Below are 23304 nucleotides of genomic sequence, written 5' to 3' on the forward strand. Positions count from 1 at the left end.
TGGGAAGTTCAATCTATGAATGCCCTTGAAACTTGGGAACAGGTTCAAGGAAGTGGTTATGAGGATTCAAGGGTGGTATACTGCTATGAAAATGATCAATGGTACAAAATTGAATACCATTTTGATGCAGTAGTTAAACAAGGAAAGACAAAAGATTAACAAGCAGTCTAAAGAAACTACAGCTCAGTACATAGTATTAGTGACTTGAATATTTGTTGCTCAAAAAAGAAAGTGTAAAATATTTTGATCAGGAGATGAATAAGGAATGTGAAAGTAATATAGCCAGGAATAGCAACAAGAACAGAAAATGATTCTTCAGATTCTATAGGATAGGACTACTAAAATAAAATGGTGCCTTGTTTAGTTGTTACTGGTGGAAAACTTACTGTGCTCAACACTTCTGAAGACAAGAGTGAGGTAATAGGCACCTTGATTCCTTAGAAATTGAGGAAGCTGAAATTCATAAAATTATGCAGTGAAACCTCTCAGCAGAAACAGTTCATGATTTGCCTACTTGGATGAGTGGAGTTTTCAGGTTAAGCAGGCTTTCTCATTCGCTATCAACTTAATGAAGAAAAGAGTAAATTTGTAAACCAGAAGTAAAATTGTTAATGGAAGAGAAAAGAGAGGCTTTTGGACAATACTTGCAAGGAAGGAGTGCAAATGACTGGGAGATGTATATGAGAAAGTGGCAGGAGGTCAGGAGAAAGGTGCAAGAGTTGAAAAAGAGAGCAAATGAGAGTTGGGGTGAGAGAGTATCATTAAACTTTAAGTAGAATAAGATGTTTTGGAAGGAGATAAATAACTTGCATAAGACAAGAGAACAAATGGGAACATTGGTGAAGGGGGCAAGGGGGGAAGTGATAACAGGTAGAGTTGAAGTGAGGAGGAGATGGAGTGAGTATTCTGAAGGTTTGTTGAATGTATGTGATGATAGAGTGGCAGATGTAGGGTGTTTTGGTCGGGTTGGTGTGTGAAAAGAGAGAGTTAGGGAGAGTGGTTTGATGAAGAGAGAAGAGGTGGTGAAAGACTTGTGGAAGATGAAACCCAGCAAGGCAGCGGGTTTGGATGGTATTGCAGTTGAATATATTAAGAAAGGGGGGTGACTGTCTTGTTGATTGGTTGGTAAAGATACTCAGTGTATGTATGGATCATGGTGAAGTGCCTGAGGATTGGTGGAATGCACGTATAGTGCCACTGTACAAAGGCAAAGGGGATAAAGGTAAGTGTTCAAACTACAGAGGCATAAGTTTTTGAGTAATACTGGAAAATTGTATGGGACTGAGAGGGTGAAGGCAAGTACAGAGCATCAGATTGAGGAGGAGCAGTGTGGTTTCAGAAGTGGAAGAGGATGAGTGGATCAGGTGTTTGCTTTGAAGAATGTGTGTGAGAAATACTTAGAAAAACTGATGGATTTTTATGTGGCATTTATGGATATGGAGATGGCATATCATAGGGTGGATAGAGATGCTTTTTGGAAAGTCTTAAGAGTATGCAGTAAATCTTCAAATGTGTATGCAAGGGCTTGGGTATGCAATTTGTATATATTTGATTGTCATTTGTATAGCTTTTTCCAACTTTTCAGCTATGTTTTCCAATCCTGATTATACTTTTGTTGTATAATGCTTTCATGATATCAATTAGGTACAGTTTATGTGTGATGGGGAAGATGCATTGGATTTTGGTGTGGTGCCAGAAGGATGCACCGTCTCTAGGGAAGTAACTGTGATCAATCAGTCACCACAGTCTCTCCCTGTAATATTACATCTGCTGCAGGTAATTTTAATGGCATTTTTCTTAGGGATTTCCTGCTGATAATTTGAGCGCTTTCCCTAAGGTTCAGCTTTATGCTTTTTACATTTTCACTGTTTCATGATAGGCATTATAATTGTAAGTAGCAGCAGTGTGAATGGTGATGATACGGGTAGTATGGGCTACACTGTTGTTGTTGTCAGTGGAAGAGATGAATTTTTGCAACTAGTTCTGGCCTTTTTGTATGAAACACAGGAACAGAGGAGATAATCAGATGGGAAAAGCTTTAGGATACCATTGAAACTATTGGACATAGGGCATGGCCTGGAGATGAGAAGTCATGGAAGATGGTACATATGTTGGAAATTAAAGGTGTGATGACAATACATGATGTGAGAAGGGTTGATCAAGTTAGAAATGATAAGAGTAAGGTAGAGGTGTGATGATAAGAAGAGCATAGCTGAGAGAGCTGAAGAGTATGTGCTGAAATGGGTTGACATATGGAGAGATATGGAGGGAACAAGAAGAGGTAAACCAAAGAGGAAGTGGAAAGATGGAGTAATATGTGCTTTGAGAATTAGGGTTTGAATATACAAGAGGGTATGAGGCATGCATGGGATAAAGCAAACTGGAGTATTGTGGTATACAGGAGGCAATGTCCTGCCATTGAGCTGAACCATTGGTTGAGGAAAACCACTGAAACTACTTTAGTGCTTGGTTGAGGATAGGGATGCTCTAATTTTTGTGCAAGATATATGACAGATAGAGAGTGAATGTGAACCAATGAACCATTCTTTGGCTGTTTGTGGTGCTACCTCTTTACACGGGAAACAGCAAAGAACTGTGGACAAAATTATTACTATTATTATTATTAGATAGAAGAGTAAAGCAGGCAAAGTGATGAGAGACACTGACAGATGTCCATGAGGACACAGCCTATACAATATGGAGAGGTAGATGTTTTGATTATCTTTTGTGCAGAGGAAAGACCTTAATTTGATGAATGTTATCAACACAACTCTCCTTTCTGCAGGTAGCTGTAACCTCTCCCATCTTTTACTGGAATGTCAATAAAAATGAATCTTTGAAGGTTGTCTCACCCACTCATTTGGCTTGTGAGTTGCCAAGTGCCAGTTCTGATTCTGATGGTCCAGTTCCAATGACAGTGACTATTACCCTTAAAGCTCCACATCTTGATAATGTTAAGGGTAAGTTATTGTGATTTTCTTTTATCAGCTTCTAGTTGTGGTAAAGGACAGCCTTTTCTCTTTTGTGTATCATCATTAATTTTTTTCACTTCTGTGGGCATGCACATTTTATATGAATGAATTTTTTCAGAATGGGGTATCTTCCCCTAATCCTGTTCACAGACAAAGGGCAGGGAGGCCTGATTCCCTAGGGTAGACTAGCATCCTGTCACGAGGGACAGTATTTGGTATTTTAGCCTTCTGTTGTAGACTGCACTATTCTTGGAATTCAGAAAACTCTATTAGCTACAATCCTGTCATTTGGAAATGTTGCTGCCTGTACATTTAGTTTTCTAATTTGATATAGAGAGAATGAGTGAGGAAAAGATAAATTGATAGTCATGCACGAAGGAACTGGAAGCCACCACGAGCTCCAGTGAAAGGGAAGAATTCAACTGTAGTGTGTGTGAAAGGTGAACATAATAGTTTGTTTATGCCAGTGCTAATGTATGGATTAGAAAACTTGATTACCTCTTTCACAGGTGGATGCAGAATACAAGCAATGTAGACAGCTAATCTGCAGAGTATTTTTTTTAATTCCGAGAATGAATAAAGAACAGGAGTAGTAAAAGTTATGTGGGGAAGAAAGTGATATAAAAACTAAGGATGAAAGCTGGTCAAGATAGTAATGTTATGCCAGATGTTATTCCAGGCTATAGTTTAGCGAAGAATCTTTGATAGTATAACTGGAAGTATAATAAGAAAAAATGAACTGTGAAAGAACTGGCCAGGTGCTGTGTGTGAATTATTTAAGTCTTCAGGTATTTTAGATGAGGATGTCAGGCTAATGATTACATTGTTGTATGTATGGATGTATCTGCGCTATGATGATGTGAATGATGTTAGCCTTTCATGGTAGATGACCTTTGGGTGCAAGATGAATACTCCCTATCATTGTGCAGAAGTTTTTTCATTCAAGCTTAGTGTGAGTATATGTGAATAAATTGATGGGCTTTATGTATTTAATTGAGCCCATTTATAAGGGGATGAAGGTTCAAGCTAATAGAGGTACTCAGTTGGAATGAGAAGTAGGTCAGAAATAGCAGTGTATATGCTTTATAAATATTTTTTTGATGAACACATTGAGGAATAAAGGACTGTGAGTTAGTTGTAATTCTCAGGAATAGAGTAATCATCATGTTGTGAAGGACAAGTGTATAGGCCTTTGCAAAGATTTCATACGGAAAGAATGACAAAAGGTGTATTAGAACAAGGCAGTTGGAAGCATAAGGGCAAGAAAAGAAGAGATAGAATAGAATAATAGAATAATGGATATGATAAGAATAGCACAAAAAAGTATATTTGAGGGAGATGAGTGAAAGTAGAGGGGCAGGATAAGAAAAGATTTAATGTAGAAGGATAGAGTGAGGATACACAAGTGAGAGAATAGTTACTGTGATTTTTAGAATAAGGATGTGATAGGGCTAACCCATTATATGAAGGTAAAAGGAGAAATATATATCTGATTATGCAAATGAAAAACAAAATGTCTAATAAACCATAGCAATCATTTTTCTTTTCTTTTGATACATATTTGCAATTAAAGTGATATGAATTTAATTGGCTTTTCACTTTAGTTGATGAGAGTGGTGTTGTAGGAGTAAGAAGTCATATGCAAGTGGAGCTTGATACACCAGATAGTTCAACAATAATCATTTCAAGTTTTGCAATTAAGGTAAGCTTTACTACTTCACTATCATGTACTGTAGAAATCATATATCACCATTATTTTGAAAGTAAATTCATAAAGTACGATTTTCTAATATTGTTAATATCATGAGATAAATGTTCACATAGTACTTTAATATTTGAATAAATTCTGGATGCCTTGAAATGCTAGCTTAACTATTTTTCATTTTTCCTTACTTGACTTTATGCCAAATAAAGCAAAGATTAAAAGGAATTCCTTGATTATTACTATGCGAGTACAATACAGGTGTTATTTATTTGGCTTTGTCGCTATCTCCCGCGTTAGTGAGGTAGTGCATGGAAACAGATGAAAGAATGGCCCAACCCACCCACATAGACATGTATATACATACACGTCCACACACACATATACATACTTATACATCTCAAGGTATACATATATATACACACACAGACATGTACATATATACACATGTACACAATTCATACTGTCTGCCTTCACTCATTCCCATTGCCACCCTGCCACACACGAAATAACAACCCACTCCCCCTCATGTGCGTGAGGTAGTGCTAGGAAAAGACAACAAAGGCCACATTCGTTCACACTCAGTCTGTAGCTGTCATGTAATAATGCACTGAAACCACAGCTCCCCTTCCACATCCACGTTCTCTAAAATTCTGAAAAAGGATAATCAAGAGGCAAATGGATAATTACCTGCAAAAGATGTATTACCTAAGTGGGAAGTAGCAAGGATTAGAGGAAGCCATATATGACAAATATAGAATTATGTAATAGAATGAGTGGTGACTTAGACAAGGGACAAATGAGTGCATTGTGTGTTTGTGGACTGCTTAAAGGCATCTGAATACCATCCCACAAAGGAAAAAAATGCTTCAGATGGATGAAAAAGAATTTAAACCAGTGATAATATGAGTTCTGTTAGAGATGGTTTTGCAAACTGATTTGGAGTAATAATAATAGCGTTTAACAGAGCTCAGTTGCAGAGATATTGCTGTCCCTTATTTTCGACAATAACATGCCTTAAGGACTTTAATCATACTAAGTATGTTAAAATCAAGAGAAAAGTAAGGGGTTTTAGGACTGCTTGAACCTACAAAGATTACAATAATAGACAAGCTATAGGGTTTGTCAGATTTTTTGTTGAGAAGGCTCAAGCTTTTCAAGTACAACTACTTTTATTCATATACAGGTACTTTCAGATCAGAAAATAAGTTTTAACCCCAAGACACTTTTCTATTCTTAGGCAGTAAGCTAAAGATACACTTACCCTTCCATCTGCAACTAGGTTTACTTGGGCATTATGAAAGCATTCCAGCTTCTTGCAAAGGAAGGACATATGATGGGGTGACATTTTCTCTGCAATGTTTGTAGCTGTGATAGGGATTTGTTTGATATTGACTTTGTTGGTATACTTTCATGTGCTCAGCAGCAATTGTGAGGTCTGATCTTTTTTCATGCTGAAGGTTTGGTATGTATTTATTGTGCAAGCAGGTCTTGTTTAGGTTCTAGGAGCAACAATATCCTCTCCTTGCTATGTGGAGGCTCAGAAAATTTTCTCAGAATACAAAAGTCATTTAATTTTTGTTTTTATCACCATCTTCTCCATCAGGTATGGAGGGGATTAGTAGCATGAAAATTTGTCATGGGCAACAGAAAACTTGTTGTCTAGGTTAGAGCTTATATATAGCTATTACGTGGGATATTCTCAGGTGAGCTGGATTTTCTGCTCCAGAATTCATCTCTTCCAGTCAATCTGTTCATATGCAAAGATATCTGTCAGAAAAGTCTGCCTTTTATTACTATGGCTCACCATTTTGAAGTAAAGAATGGATAAATTAAGTGTTTTTTGATTTTCCAGGCACATATTGGAGCTGTGCGTCTTGAATCTCTACGTACTATTGAGCCTTTAGTGTTGGAAACCACATCAGATAATTCTTCCACTTCTTCTATCATGCTAAAGAACTCATCTACATTTGCTGTCCGTATATCCCTCATGTCAAGAGAATACCAGGATAAGTTTACTGTCCATCCTGATGTTATGGTCATTCAGCCACATTCAAAAGCCTCTTCAGATCTTGTATTTATACCCAAAGGACGAGAAGGGAGAATAGAAAGGTAAATTGTTTTTTACATGTCTATGTTTATGTTAAAGTGAGTTTTTATAATAATAAGTATTAGGTTGATAATCTTTTGGCTTCATTCATACATGAAAGCACACCCACAGGGTAAATAATGGTATTCCCTATTTTCACACTGATGGTTCATCTCTCAGTTAGCTAGTTGGCTCCACTTTAGTAAAACCTTGCACTCTCTTGGATGTTTGATGGGACAATTTTTGATAGTAGAAATATATGGAAAAGGTTTTAAGACATTTGAGGAGTGTACAAAAACTGAAGTAACTCTCATTCCCTTATTATGTATCTAACTTTATGATAGTTGCTAGCATGTGAACCAGAGCTTCAAATTCTTTCATTCCTTGACTAATAACATGTTCACAGAATAGTATAGCAGGCAACTTCTTTTTATTCTTTTATTATACTTTGTCCCTGTTTCCCAAGTCAGTGAGGTTGCGAGGAAACTTCTCATAGTGTATAATGTTTCTGCATGTGTGGTACCTTTTCTGTTGCACATTAGGCTAATAATTCTAATCATCATGCGAGTTACAGGTCTTTCCTTTCACCTGTGTCATTCCTAAAACATACTAGTACAAAAAGGGCTGAAAATGTATTTGAGGCTTGTTGCTCTGTGCTGTGCTGCACTGTAACCAGTGTTTGGTGAGAATTCAGGAAGTGCATCCCTGGACACCATGTGGAGGAAAATGTGTATATGATGCAGATACACGTTAAAGGTTTCCATTTAATATTAGGCAGAATCGGTTTACTTTTATCTCAGATGATTTTTATACCATATTCAGAAATTCAAAGGATTTTTTTTTTTTTTTTTTTTTTTTTATACTTTGTCGCTGTCTCCCGCGTATTGCGAGGTAGCGCAAGGAAACAGACGAAAGAAATGGCCCAACCCCCCCCATACACATGTACATACACACGTCCACACACACAAATATACATACCTACACAGCTTTCCATGGTTTACCCCGGACGCTTCACATGCCTTGATTCAATCCACTGACAGCACGTCAACCCCTGTACACCACATCGCTCCAATTCACTCTATTCCTTGCCCTCCTTTCACCCTCCTGCATGTTCAGGCCCCGATCACACAAAATCTTTTTCACTCCATCTTTCCACCTCCAATTTGGTCTCCCTCTTCTCCTCGTTCCCTCCACCTCCGACACATATATCCTCTTGGTCAATCTTTCCTCACTCATTCTCTCCATGTGCCCAAACCATTTTAAAACACTCTCTTCTGCTCTCTCAACCACGCTCTTTTTATTTCCACACATCTCTCTTACCCTTACGTTACTTACTCGATCAAACCACCTCACACCACACATTGTCCTCAAACATCTCATTTCCAGCACATCCATCCTCCTGCGCACAACTCTATCCATAGCCCACGCCTCGCAACCATACAACATTGTTGGAACTACTATTCCTTCAAACATACCCATTTTTGCTTTCCGGGATAATGTTCTCGACTTCCACACATTTTTCAAGGCTCCCAAAATTTTCGCCCCCTCCCCCACCCTATGATCCACTTCCGCTTCCATGGTTCCATCCGCTGACAGATCCACTCCCAGATATCTAAAACACTTCACTTCCTCCAGTTTTTCACCATTCAAACTCACCTCCCAATTGACTTGACCCTCAGCCCTACTGTACCTAATAACCTTGCTCTTATTCACATTTACTCTTAACTTTCTTCTTCCACACACTTTACCAAACTCCGTCACCAGCTTCTGCAGTTTCTCACATGAATCCGCCACCAGCGCTGTATCATCAGCGAACAACAACTGACTCACTTCCCAAGCTCTCTCATCCCCAACAGACTTCATACTTGCCCCTCTTTCCAAGACTCTTGCATTTACCTCCCTAACAACCCCATCCATAAACAAATTAAACAACCATGGAGACATCACACACCCCTGCCGCAAACCTACATTCACTGAGAACCAATCACTTTCCTCTCTTCCTACACGTACACATACAGTAGTAATTATACAGTTAGTAATTATTTTTTTTAAATTTTGCAGTGTTCTGTTGATGCGTGTAGAGCCAGAAGGGATGGAGTTTGAGCTAGCAATAGCTGGGGTATCCCATGCACCTCTACATGTGCCAATCCTCCCTGGGAAACAGTTGGCACTTAGTCATGAAATGTTAACAAAATCAACTAGTGCACCATTGCCTCATCTGGTTAGTATGTTAAAAAAAAAGGAAAGTTGAGACAAAAGTTTGAGCTTGGAAAACCTTGTGATAGGATTGGGTAATACCTGATATACTGATATGTGAATTTATTTGTTATTTTGCAGTGCTAAAAACAGTATATTACACTTAGATGGTTACTGTTATATCTAGGCCCAATACTGAGTTAAACCTTCTTGCCCAGGGAATGCTTTGACCTAGTATTGACAGACTGTTCAGTCAGTTGCAACAGATTCTGATAATAACTTACTTTATCAACAGACTGAAAAGAATCTGTCTACTGCCTTGGAGAGCACCAAGTCACGCCTTATATTTGGGACTGTTAACATTGGAGGCAGGAGCTCACAGAAGTTGGTTTTGAGAAACAATTGCACAACCCAGGAACTGTTTCTGATCTTAGGAATAAGTGGCAGCAAAGCCTTCCAGGTACAGTCCTTCCTCTAATAATATATTATATCATGGTTAAGTGAGTGGTGGGATGAAGAAGTAAGAGTATTAGTGAAAGAGAAGAGAGAGGCATTTGGACGATTTTTGCAGGGAAAAAATGAAATTGAGTGGGAGACGTATAAAAGAAAGAGACAGGAGGTCAAGAGAAAGGTGCAAGAGGTGAAAAAAAGGGCAAATGAGAGTTGGGGTGAGAGAGTATCATTAAATTTTAGGGAGAATAAAAAGATGTTCTGGAAGGAGGTAAATAAAGTGCGTAAGACAAGGGAGCAAATGGGAACTTCAGTGAAGGGCGCAAATGGGGAGGTGATAACAAGTAGTGGTGATGTGAGAAGGAGATGGAGTGAGTATTTTGAAGGTTTGTTGAATGTGTTTGATGATAGAGTGGCAGATATAGGGTGTTTTGGTCGAGGTGGTGTGCAAAGTGCGAGGGTTAGGGAAAATGAGTTGGTAAACAGAGAAGAGGTAGTAAAAGCTTTGCGGAAGATGAAAGCTGGCAAGGCAACAGGTTTGGATGGTATTGCAGTGGAATTTATTAAAAAAGGGGGTGACTGTATTGTTGACTGGTTGGTAAGGTTATTTAATGTATGTATGACTCATGGTGAGGTGCCTGAGGATTGGCGGAATGCGTGCATAGTGCCATTGTACAAAGGCAAAGGGGATAAGAGTGAGTGCTCAAATTACAGAGGTATAAGTTTGTTGAGTATTCCTGGGAAATTATATGGGAGGGTATTGATTGAGAGGGTGAAGGCATGTACAGAGCATCAGATTGGGGAAGAGCAGTGTGGTTTCAGAAGTGGTAGAGGATGTGTGGATCAGGTGTTTGCTTTGAAGAATGTATGTGAGAAATACTTAGAAAAGCAAATGGATTTGTATGTAGCATTTATGGATCTGGAGAAGGCATATGATAGAGTTGATAGAGATGCTCTGTGGAAGGTATTAAGAATATATGATGTGGGAGGCAAGTTGTTAGAAGCAGTGAAAAGTTTTTATTGAGGATGTAAGGCATGTGTACGTGTAGGAAGAGAGGAAAGTGATTGGTTCTCAGTGAATGTAGGTTTGCGGCAGGGGTGTGTGATGTCTCCATGGTTGTTTAATTTGTTTATGGATGGGGTTGTTAGGGAGGTGAATGCAAGAGTTTTGGAAAGAGGGGCAAGTATGAAGTCTGTTGGGGGTGAGAGAGCTTGGGAAGTGAGTCAGTTGTTGTTCGCTGATGATACAGCGCTGGTGGCTGATTCATGTGAGAAACTGCAGAAGCTGGTGACTGAGTTTGGTAAAGTGTGTGAAAGAAGAAAGTTAAGAGTAAATGTGAATAAGAGCAAGGTTTTTAGGTACAGTAGGGTTGAGGGTCAATTCAATTGGGAGGTGAGTTTGAATGGAGAAAAACTAGAGGAAGTGAAGTGTTTTAGATATCTGGGAGTGGATCTGGCAGCAGATGGAACCATGGAAGCGGAAGTGGATCATAGGGTGGGGGAGGGGGCGAAAATTCTGGGAGCCTTGAAGAATGTGTGGAAGTCGAGAACATTATCTCGGAAAGCAAAAATGGGTATGTTTGAAGGAATAGTGGTTCCAACAATGTTGTATGGTTGCGAGGCGTGGACTATGGATAGAGTTGTGCGCAGGAGGATGGATGTGCTGGAAATGAGATGTTTGAGGACAATGTGTGGTGTGAGGTGGTTTGATCGAGTAAGTAACGTAAGGGTAAGAGAGATGTGTGGAAATAAAAAGAGCGTGGTTGAGAGAGCAGAAGAGGGTGTTTTGAAATGGTTTGGTCACATGGAGAGAATGAGTGAGGAAAGATTGACCAAGAGGATATATATGTCAGAGGTGGAGGGAACGAGGAGAAGAGGGAGACCAAATTGGAGGTGGAAAGATGGAGTGAAAAAGATTTTGTGTGATCGGGGCCTGACCATGCAGGAGGGTGAAAGGAGGGCAAAGAATAGAGTGAATTGGAGCGATGTGGTATACCGGGGTTGACGTGCTGTCAGTGGATTGAATCAAGCCAGTGCCAACATAGTACATACTATTTTTCACGAACAATAATTGAACACTTGAATATTTTGCTTGCAGATTTGATGAGCACAAGAACGATAAGTTAATAAAAAAAGTAAGACAGATAATACCTGTTCATGTATGGCTATCATAGAGACTTAACCATGCCATAGACCCTGAAGCCTTTTGTTAAGTTATTCCAATGCATTTACATGCTTTACCCTATACATGCTTTAATGCTCCTTCCGCCATGTCACACGTCTCTGCATGTCTGCTTCCTTCCTCCACTGCCTCTCCTGCTACAGCCCCAAGGATAACCTAATGATTTAATTCTTTGGATTTTCCCCAAACCAGATTGGTGAATATGGTAGCAAAGAGGGCAAGAGTAGAATGGATGTGGTTCTCAAACCATGCCAAGAACTGATGCTCTCTGTTTTCATGTGCCCTAAAACAGTTGAGCCATTAAGTGCAACTCTTATCTGCAAATATCGTGGTATGGCCAATCCTTTCAAATGCAAGGTAGAGTAAAATACATGTGATTTTTATATTGTAAATGGAATGAATATTAACTTTTGGAAATATTTAGATTTCTAGTTTAAGGTTTTACGCCTAACAGTTAGAGATTGGGTGAGTGAATGAGACTTTTTCTTCATCTGTTCTTGGCATTACTTCACTGTTGTGGGAAAAGGTGAACATATGTGAAAGAAATGAAAGAAGAAAATGGCATACATTATTATGATTTTACCATGTAAATTTTGTCACTAGGAGAAATATAACTTCTAGCTCATCTGTCATACTTGACAGCCATTACATACAAGTATGAAAGAGAGAAAAATATCCTATTTTTATATGCTTCAAGGTAAAAACAAATTTTTTTTTTTTTTTTTTTTTTTTTTTTGCTTTGTCGCTGTCTCCTGCGTTTGCGAGGTAGCGCAAGGAAACAGACGAAAGAAATGGCCCAACCCACCCCCATACACATGTATACACATACGTCCACACACGCAAATATACATACCTACACAGCTTTCCATGGTTTACCCCAGACGCCTCACATGCCCTGATTCAATCCACTGACAGCACGTCAACCCCGGTATACCACATCGCTCCAATTCACTCTATTCCTTGCCCTCCTTTCACCCTCCTGCATGTTCAGGCCCCGATCACACAAAATCTTTTTCACTCCATCTTTCCACCTCCAATTCGGTCTCCCTCTTCTCCTCGTTCCCTCCACCTCCGACACATATATCCTCTTGGTCAATCTTTCCTCACTCATTCTCTCCATGTGCCCAAACCATTTCAAAACACCCTCTTCTGCTCTCTCAACCACGCTCTTTTTATTTCCACACATCTCTCTTACCCTTACGTTACTTACTTGATCAAACCACCTCACACCACACATTGTCCTCAAACATCTCATTTCCAGCACATCCATCCTCCTGCGCACAACTCTATCCATAGCCCACGCCTCGCAACCATACAACAATGTTGGAACCACTATTCCTTCAAACAAAATTTATTGACCAAAATATTTCATGTATACAACGTGCTTTGAATACAGTAGAGGCACATACTTTATGAATAAATAGGTATGATTTCCTAATGGGTTTTAATTGCCCCAGCTAATCTGTTGTGATAAATCATAATTTGATATGAACACGCAGGTATTGCACATCTTTTCATTTTGTATTGTAGATACCACTGCAAGGTTATGGAGGGAAAAGTGAGTTGGAAATTCCTGATAGCATTGATGACAAGCCTCTTGTTCTTCGAGACTTAGCACCAGGTTTACCTACCATACTCCACACAGCATTTGTCAACAGGGGAGAGAGAGCCATGTTTTTAAAGCTACAGGTGTTTACAGGTAATTTTTCTTCCTAGCTTTCAGTTGTAATTGTATATTTTTTATCACATTATGTTGGCTATGAGTACTCAACAATTCAGCCACTTTAATTGTTGGATTTCGATGCAGAATAGTCATTAGTAATATAATGTGATTCTCAGCAAAATTGAAAGTCACAACAATAAGCCTTGAAAGTCACAACTATTAAGCCACTGAATGGCCACAAAGTATCAAATCAGAAGTCCCAAGTTTAGGTTCAAGTAAGTAATTACATACTTTGTATTATCTTGCCTTTCATAGCTTACCCAGTTTGATCTGACATTATTTTGACACATCCAGCTTTACAGTTACTTTGATTACGGAGGACTTTTCCATATCTGTAATACAAAAAAGACATTGCATTTTGATGCATTTTTGGATATTTTATTATTCTATTTTATTCTTTTTATTTTGCTTTGTCTCTGTCTCCCGCGTTAGTGAGGTAGCGCAAGGAAACAGACGAAAGAATGGCCCAACCCACCCACATACACATGTACATACATACACACCCACACACGCAAATATACATAGCTATACATCTCAACATTTTATATTTTTTTTTATTATACTTTGTCGCTGTCTCCCGCGTTTGCGAGGTAGCGCAAGGAAACAGACGAAAGAAATGGCCCCCCCCCCATACACATGTATATACATACGTCCACACACGCAAATATACATACCTACACAGCTTTCCATGGTTTACCCCAGATGCCTCACATGCCCTGATTCAATCCACTGACAGCACGTCAACCCCGGTATACCACATCGCTCCAATCCACTCTATTCCTTGCCCTCCTTTCACCCTCCTGCATGTTCAGGCCCCGATCACACAAAATCTTTTTCACTCCATCTTTCCACCTCCAATTTGGTCTCCCTCTTCTCCTTGTTCCCTCCACCTCCGACACATATATCCTCTTGGTCAATCTTTCCTCACTCATCCTCTCCATGTGCCCAAACCACTTCAAAACACCCTCTTCTGCTCTCTCAACCACGCTCTTTTTATTTCCACACATCTCTCTTACCCTTACGTTACTCACTCGATCAAACCACCTCACACCACACATTGTCCTTAAACATCTCATTTCCAGCACATCCATCCTCCTGCGCACATCTCAACATATACATATATATATACACACACAGACATATACATATATATACACATGTACATAATTCATACTGTCTGCCTTTATTCATTCCCATCGCCACCCCGCCACACATGAAATAACAACCCCCACCCCCTCTTGTGTGTGAGGTAGCGCTAGGAAAAGACAACAAAGGCCTCATTCGTTCGCACTCAATCTCTAGCTGTCATGCAATAATGCACCGAAACCACAGCTCCCTTTCCACATCCAGGCCCCACAGGACTTTCCATGGTTTACCCCACATGCTTCACATGCCCTGGTTCAATCCATTGACAGCACGTCAACCCTGGTATACCACATCATTCCAATTCACTCTATTCCTTGCACGCCTTTCACCCTCCTGCATGTTCAGGCCCTGATCACTCAAAATCTTTTTCACTCCATCCTTCCAACTCCAATTTGGTCTCCCACTTCTCGTTCCCTCCACCCCTGACAATATATCCTCTTGGTCAATCTTTCCTCACTCATTCTCTCCATGTGACCAAACCATTTCAAAACAACCTCTTCTGCTCTCTCAACCACACTCTTTTTATTACCACACATCTCTCTTACCCTATTATTACTTACTCGATCAAACCACCTCACACCACATATTGTCCTCAAACATCTCATTTCCAGCACATCCATCCTCCTCCGCACAACTCTATCTATAGCCCACGCCTCGCAACCATGTAACATTGTTGGAACCACTATTCCTTCAGACATACCCATTTTTGCTTTCCGAGACAATGTTCTCAACCTCCACACATTCTTCAACGCTCCCAGAACTTTCGCCACCTCGACCATCCTATAATTCACTTCCACTTCCATGGTTCCATCTGCTGCCAAATCCACTCCCAGATATCTAAAATACTTCACTTCCTCCAGTTTTTCTCCATTCAAACTTACCTTCCAAGTGACTTGTCCCTCAACCCTACTGTACCTAATAACCTCGCTCTTATTCACATTTACTCTCAGCTTTCTTCTTTCACACACTTTACCAAACTCAGTCACCAGCTTCTGCAGTTTCTCACACGAATCAGCTACCAGCGCTGTATCATCAGCAAACAACAACTGACTCACTTCCCAAGCTCTCTCATCCACAACAGACTGCATACTTGCCCCTCTTTCCAAAACTCTTGCATTCACCTCCCTAACAACCCCATCCATAAACAAATTAAACAACCATGGAGATATCACACACCCCTGCCGCAAACCTATATTCACTGAGAACCAACCACTTTCCTCTCTTCCTACACATACACATGCCTTACATCCTCAATAAAAACTTTTCATTGCTTCTAACAACTTGCCTCCCACACCATATATTCTTAATACCTTCCACAGAGCATCACTATCAACTCTATCATATGCCTTCTCCAGATCCATAAATGCTACATACAAATCCATTTGCTTTTCTAAGTATTTCTCACATACATTCTTCAAAGCACACACCTGATCCACACATCCTCTACCACTTCTGAAACCACACTGCTCTTCCCCAATCTGATGCTTTGTACATGCCTTCACCCTCTCAATCAATACCCTCCCATATAATTTCCCAGGAATACTCAACAAACTTATACCTCTGTAATTTGAGCACTCACTTTTATCCCCTTTGCCTTTGTACGATGGCACTATGCAAGCATTCCGCCAATCCTCAGGCACCTCACCATGAGCTACACACACATTAAATAACCTTACCAACCAGTCAACAATACAGTCACCCCCTTTTTTAATAAATTCCTCTGCAATACCATCCAAACCCGCTGCCTTGCCAGCTTTCATCTTCTGCAAAGCTTTTACTACCTCTTCTCTGTTTACCAAATCATTTTCCCTAACCCTCTCACTTTGCACACCCCCTAGACCAAAACGTCTATATCTGCCACTCTGTCATCAAACACATTCAACAAACCTTCAAAATACTCACTCCATCTTCTCACATCACCACTACTTGTTATCACCTCCCCATTAGCCCCCTTTACTGAAGTTCCCATTTGTTCCCTTGTCTTCCGCACTTCATTTACCTCCTTCCAAAACATCTTTATATTCTCCCTAAAATCTAATGATACTCTCTCACTCCAACTCTCATTTGCCCTCTTTTTCGCCTCTTGCACCTTTCTCTTGACCTGCCTCTTTCTTTTATACATCTCCCATTCATTTTCATTATTTCCCTGCAAAAATCATCCAAAAGCCTCTCTCTTCTCTTTCACTAATACTCTTACTTCATCCCACCACTCACTACCCTTTCTAATCTGCCCACCTCCCACACTTCTCATGCCACAAGCATCTTTTGTGCAAGCCATCACTGCTTCCCTAAATACATCCCATTCCTCCCCCACTCCCCTTACGTCCATTGTTCTCACCTTTTTCCATTCTGTACTCAGTCTCTCCTGGTACTTCCTCACACAAGTCTCCTTCCCAAGCTCACTTACTTTCACCACTCTTTTCACCCCAACATTCTCTCTATATATTATTATATGCTTATAAGAATGAGTGTGAGAAATATTTAGAAAAACAGATGGATTTGTATGTAGCATTTATGGATCTGGAGAAGGCATATGATAGGGTTGATAGAGATGCTTTGCAAAAGGTCTTAAGAGTATATGGCGTGGGAGGTAAGTTGCTAGAAGCAGTGAAAAGTTTTTACTAAGGATGTAAGGCATGTGTCCGAGTAGGAAGAGAGGAGAGTGATTGGCTTCCAATGAATGTTGATGTGTGGCAGGGGTGTGTGATGTCCCCATGGTTGTTTCATTTGTTTATGGATGGGATGGTTAAGGAAGTAAATGCAAAAGGGGGGCGAGAGGGGGCGAGTATGCAGTCCGTTACGGATGAGAGGGCCTGGGAAGTGAGTCAGTTGTTGTTCACTGAAGCATATATGTACATGTATGCATGTATATGTATATACATGTGTATGTCAATGGTTTGTCTTTCTTTGTCTGTTTCTTAGCACTATCTTGCTAATGTGGGAAACAGCGATCAACTAAAAAACAATAATATTATATGACGTATCTTTTTTTAGTCAACTTCTTTTTGTCCCTAGAATTCTCATTTTCATGACAATATTTTCTGAGATGAGCAAGATAAAGTAAATGAGGCAAATGAATGAGAATTGTAAATTAGTTCCAGCCTAAATCTCCAATTTCCTCCAACTTCAAAAGTTTATTTAACTCTGCCAGTGTCACCTTACCAGTAACTTCAAACTGTGGTTTTCCATAATTAATGCTAATGACAAGTTGATAAGAGACAGTTTCAATTCTTTCATAGATGAGCAATGTTCAGAGCTGTTGCCTTCTGCCGACATCTCTGTACAACCCTCTGAATTTGTCATAGCACCCAAAGAAAACAGAGATGTGTTCCTTGTGGCAAATGGGACTTCTCATATCTTGGCCAAGACCCCTGGCTGTGTGGGAGTATTACTGGTCATATTTGGTGATGAGATACTCCGAAGAAGGTTCCGTAGGTGAGAAATCATATATATTTCTTTGGTATTAAGAGTGCTGAGTGTGCATGAAAATATTTTTTGAATTAACAAATTTAGATTATATTTGAGATAAGAAGTGTCTCAGTACAGCATTTTAAACAACATATTAAGAAAAGTAAATCAGAAATTTCATTTGCAACAGAAGTTTAAAAACTTTTTGTCGTGGTTTTACTAAAAAGCACCTAGGGTGCTGCCGACGTTTTGAGGTACTGTAAGCATACCTGCCAATTTTCAAAAGGCCTGTATTGTAGTAGGTGAGTCAAGGAGAAAATATGTACATACTGATACAGCATTATGTTTTTGGAGTGAAAATGAATTTGTAGTTCAAGAGGCTAATTCAAACATGTATTTCCATACCATATACAGGTTTTACATAACATCCTAAAGTATGTTTTAGTAGGGTTGTGACTGGAATGTTATTACTTGCAAGTCAATTCTTTTAACAGGCTTAAGAACAAAGAAGTGAAAATGCGGCGCATCAATGACCCTGATCTGCTGAAGATTAATTGGGGTGTTATGTACACTGGAGAGAAGGAGGTGCAGAGTGAGGAGGATAGTCTTCCTCCACAACCTGAAGATTCAACCATCTTCTTCAATTCATGCTCTAGGATTCAGGTGTTCAGATTTTAGAATTATCATATCACTTCTGACTTTATCATACTAGATTTGACACACTGAATCTCATCAGCACATAAATTACAAGCTTTCTTACTTCCTTCTTCATTCCACATCATGCTTCACCCTTCATTCATTACCTTGCACCTGCTGAATGGGAAATCATTCTCTACTGTCTGAATTTACTTGGCTATGGGTAAAAGGTTGAAGTGAAAATCAAAGGCAAGATCTAGATTGTTAACTGGAATGAATTCTTGGCTCTTGCTTTCAGTTTTCATTGATATATTTTACACATTTTTCACTATGGTTAGCATTCTTCTGGCTATATTAATGTATCACTTCTTTGTCCCCCTTCTATACATAGATTTGGATTTACTGTGAATATTTTACTTTTGACAATATCTGAAATTAGATATGTAGTTGTGATACATCTTAAGGCTTAAACCCACATTTTTTTTCCTAGATTCCCAAAGTCTCTTTTCCCTTAACATTCATTTGTGGATGCAATCTTCCAGTAACACCTTTTCAGTACATCTGCTTCCTGTCCCTTCACTTTATTACTTTTGTCTCTTCTAGGCCATTATCCATACCAGCTATGCTGCTTAGGTATTTCAAAATGATATTTTGGCTTCATGCATGTCATTTAATTAAAGTGCCTCAAGTTTTCTTTCATTTAAAGTTGGTCCTTTGTTTGTATCATAATGATTTTTTTTATAAACAATTGTATTGCAGACACTTCACATAAATAATATGGGAACCATATTGGAGGAAATCTTAAATATGTATCACTTGGATTTAGATATTTTGATACACTGAAAATTAGGACTGGAGAACAACCACTGCAAGTATCATTGGTCTTATTTTCTCCCATGTACTGTCTTCCTGTCCCCTCACCTATTCTACACTCCCCTCATCCCATGTACTGTCTTCCTGTCCCCTCACCTATTCTACACTCCCCTCATCTCTAATCCTGTTTTATTGATTACTATATGTCTTATAGTTATTCCTCTTAGTTCTCTAAACTACTCTCTTCACCTTTCATAAACTTCATCCCATAAAACTATATAAAAGAAGACTCCCAGGCTTGCCTGGTGTTTCCTCACTTTTCACACAGACTTCTTTTTGGCACAAGTGTACATCCTTTCTAATTAATGAGTTATTCTCTCATACTTTTCTTTCATCCTTCTCCCAAAATGATCTTTTGCCTTCCTTTTAGTTATATGCATTAATTATTACATTTCTCTTAATCTAGACTTTATAGTTTACATTCCTTACCTTCCATTCATTACTGCTATTTAAAAAATCTAGCTTCATCCAATTTCTCTTTGTTCAACTAACTTTCTTAAACCTTCTTTTCATTGTACTGCTTCTCTCTTTTCACTATGTATTCTTACATGTAAATCAGGATATGCAATCCTGTGGCATATTTACTGATCACTGCTGTTATTACCACAGTAAACTGTAGAGGGATATCAGTGTCTAGTAGTTTGAGAGGGGTGCATTACGTATCCTGCTTATGTTTGGGGAATTACCTGTTTCATATGAAAACTTGTGTGGATGAACTTAATGCTTTTTCATACTTGTTTACCCTTTCCTGCTTTAGCATGGTAGCACAAGGAACAGACAAAGAGCAGTCTCATTTGTTCGCTCCCACTCTCTAGTTATGTATAACGTACATAAAAAAGAAGCCCCCCCTAGTAAATTTAGATGTATAAAATCTCATATTCCAGGTTGTAGAAAATATCGTGTTTCAGGTTCGGTTGTATGGAGAACGTCAAAGCAGTGATGATGCCTCAAGTACTGTGTTTGCATGCTTAGATGCTGAGGATACTATTAACTCAGTTGCAGACATCACTGCTCTTGGGGAAAGGTAAGGACAGAAGGAAAAAAAAAAGTGTTTGAAATGATTAAGAAGAAAGCAAATGAATGACAAAATTTGATGTTTTTATAAATCACCTGAGAATTGGAAGGGAAAAAGAGTGAAATATTGCATATATAAGAACGGCATGCCTACATGCATGTAAAGAAAAGAATGATAGCTATGGTTTTTGAACTTTCTGCTTTATCCACTTCTTTTTAAACAAATGATATTTTTCTTGATATACAAATATATGTGAACAACTCAAATTCACATACTGATGTTGAGACCTAGCCCATTACATAATTTTGCATTTTGGAGATTGAGCTGTTGGTTGCTTAGAAAATATATGAAGGGTATTTTCTGAGTTTGGTAAAGTGTGTGAAAGAAGAAAGCTGAGAGTAAATGTGAATAAGAGCAAGGTTATTAGGTACAGTAGGGTTGAGGGTCAAGTCAATTGGGAGGTAAGTTTGAATGGAGAAAAACTGGAGGAAGTAAAGTGTTTTAGATATCTGGGAGTGGATCTGGCAGCGGATGGAACCATGGAAGCGGAAGTGAATCACAGGGTGGGGGAGGGGGCGAAAATCCTGGGAGCCTTGAAGAATGTGTGGAAGTCGAGAACATTATCTCGGAAAGCAAAAATGGGTATGTTTGAAGGAATAGTGGTTCCAACAATGTTGTATGGTTGCGAGGCGTGGGCTAGGATAGAGTTGTGCGCAGGAGGGTGGATGTGCTGGAAATGAGATGTTTGAGGACAATTTGTGAAGTGAGGTGGTTTGATCGAGTAAGTAATGTAAGGGTAAGAGAGATGTGTGGAAATAAAAAGAGCGTGGTTGAGAGAGCAGAAGAGGGTGTTTTGAAATGGTTTGGGCACATGGAGAGAATAAGTGAGGAAAGATTGACCAAGAGGATATATGTGTCGGAGGTGGAGGGAACGAGGAGAAGTGGGAGACCAAATTGGAGGTGGAAAGATGGAGTGAAAAAGATTTTGTGTGATTGGGGCCTGCACATGCAGGAGGGTGAAAGGAGGGCAAGGAATAGAGTGAATTGGATTGATGTGGTATACCAGGGTTGACGTGCTGTCAGTGGATTGAACTAGGGCATGTGAAGCGTCTGGGGTAAACCATGGAAAGTTGTGTGGGGCCTGGATGTGGAAAGGGAGCTGTGGTTTCGGGCATTATTGCATGACAGCTATGCAGATGCTATGTTAAACCTTTATTGTATCATCATTGATTATATAGATGCTAGTAAAGTTTTACTGAGTAAACTTTTAATGTATCATCACTGAGTTTTGTAGATGCTATCTTTATCTCTGACACCTGTTCCCACTTGCAACTCCCTCAAGGGGGTGGCCATGGCAATAGAGTCTCCATAACTGTGAGCTCCAGTACCACTTCTTAGCCATTATTGCCTCACCTTAACAGGCCAGTGGCTTAGGGTAACTATGATGCAGTCTTTGTAGAGGCTTCTAACAAATGTTCCTACTGACTACATCTACCTAATAATCCTGCCTAATATTCCTACCTACTCCTTCTACCTAATGTTTCTATTTAATACTCCTGCCTAAGTGTGCCTACCTACTACTTCTATCTATTGTTCCTACCATTTTTGTCAAAACGCAAGGTTTGCATATAGTGCTCAACAGCAGGAAAATCTAGACTTAAGAAGAATGAGCTTTGTCAGGTGTTATGTATGACAAGGAAAGATGTATGTTTGTGGACATAATGCTAGTAGTCCATATGAGGGTGAGGCAGAAATAAAAGACAGCGACTTGGGTCACAGGAATGCAACTTGACGGTCACTGAAGTTTTGGCTCACTATGCAGCCTTCATTAATCCTCCAGATACCTAGGCAGGTAGTTCTGGTTTGTTGGCTGCCTGCCAAGTACAACCTACTAGATGCTATTAAACATATCCTGATGTCAGTCTTGTTTCTGCAGCACATCCATAACAACCAGTGTGACCACAGTGAGCAACAGTGTCACCAGAACCAGCCACAATCAGAGTAGTAATGAGAATAGCCTGATGAGCAGCGTCCAAAGCATGGTGCAGTTAGTGTCGGATAATGTCAGTTTCCCAGATACAGCATCAACAAGAGAAAATTATGTGAAAGTCCAGCTGAGAAACCTCGACAGTGTAATTCATGCTGTGAGTATACATTACTAGATTAGCACTAGTATTTAACACTTTTTGATTAATGATTCTTACACATCTGAATAAATAGAATACCCTCAAAAATCTTTAGTTGACTTACTAATACTAGAAAAACATGAATCATACACCTGCACATCACATGATTCAATAAAACCCTCCCTCCCAACAAAATAACAATAGAACTAGGCATGACATATGATGCATACATGATAGTCTCTCCTCATATCAGCTACAACCCAAAGGCAAAGCAGAAACTAAATGCTCTCAGAACCCCTACAAGGGTAAGATATGGATAAAAAAAATCCATATCCAACAAACAATTCATATATTTAACTATAACTGCATCCCCAGCCTGGTTTCTGACCATATCCAAAACCAGCATATGAAAACTCATGGAACTGGGAATGGATTTAATTATGATAGCTTAACTTTAATACCTGCAGCTTAATATCTTGCTTTTATTGCTTCTTGATAATAAATAAAGAAATTTTAACACACAGTCCAAGATCAATGATTTTTTATAGCAATTTATTGTACTTGTATGGATTTACTGAGTAAACTTTAAATTCTTTACTGACTTTTAACACTAATGCAAAAACTGACATTAAGAGAAAGGGACTGGACATTCATCCAACAATTAATTCTTTTCTTTGGTTATATATATGCACTACAGCACCTTTCTGGGGTCTGATACAAAGTCTTAAGTGCATTGCAGCTAATGGCCATACATGTTGATGAGACATAATTTTAAATAATTAGTCA

At 39.2% G+C, this 23304-nt stretch overlaps 2 protein-coding genes across 4 annotated transcripts in view; one reads left to right on the forward strand and one right to left on the reverse strand.

Annotated features, from left to right (window-relative positions):
• The window catches only part of LOC139763386 (uncharacterized), a 46800-nt gene that overhangs the window by 21131 nt on the left and 2365 nt on the right, over positions 1–23304 (forward strand). Inside the window, exons 15-27 of the mRNA XM_071689398.1 lie at positions 1645–1776; positions 2786–2960; positions 4577–4674; positions 6530–6786; positions 8825–8984; positions 9255–9419; positions 11784–11948; positions 13122–13290; positions 17700–17895; positions 18363–18531; positions 20286–20401; positions 21791–21827; positions 22315–22536. Coding sequence (XP_071545499.1) covers positions 1645–1776; positions 2786–2960; positions 4577–4674; positions 6530–6786; positions 8825–8984; positions 9255–9419; positions 11784–11948; positions 13122–13290; positions 17700–17895; positions 18363–18531; positions 20286–20401; positions 21791–21827; positions 22315–22536 — 2061 coding nt within the window. The remainder of the gene's footprint in view (positions 1–1644; positions 1777–2785; positions 2961–4576; positions 4675–6529; positions 6787–8824; positions 8985–9254; positions 9420–11783; positions 11949–13121; positions 13291–17699; positions 17896–18362; positions 18532–20285; positions 20402–21790; positions 21828–22314; positions 22537–23304) is intronic.
• The window catches only part of LOC139763048 (acidic mammalian chitinase-like), a 57103-nt gene that overhangs the window by 19591 nt on the left and 14208 nt on the right, over positions 1–23304 (reverse strand). The window contains exon 9 of one of the 3 annotated variants that reach the window (XM_071688610.1): positions 9068–9431. The exons of the other annotated variants lie outside the window; for them this stretch is intronic. The gene's annotated coding sequence lies outside the window, so the exon portion shown is untranslated. Of the gene's footprint in view, positions 1–9067; positions 9432–23304 lie in introns of those variants that run through there. 3 annotated transcript variants of the gene reach the window in all.

The sequence above is a fragment of the Panulirus ornatus genome, chromosome 46, assembly GCF_036320965.1.
Source record: "Panulirus ornatus isolate Po-2019 chromosome 46, ASM3632096v1, whole genome shotgun sequence".
NCBI classification, from domain to species: domain Eukaryota; kingdom Metazoa; phylum Arthropoda; class Malacostraca; order Decapoda; family Palinuridae; genus Panulirus; species Panulirus ornatus.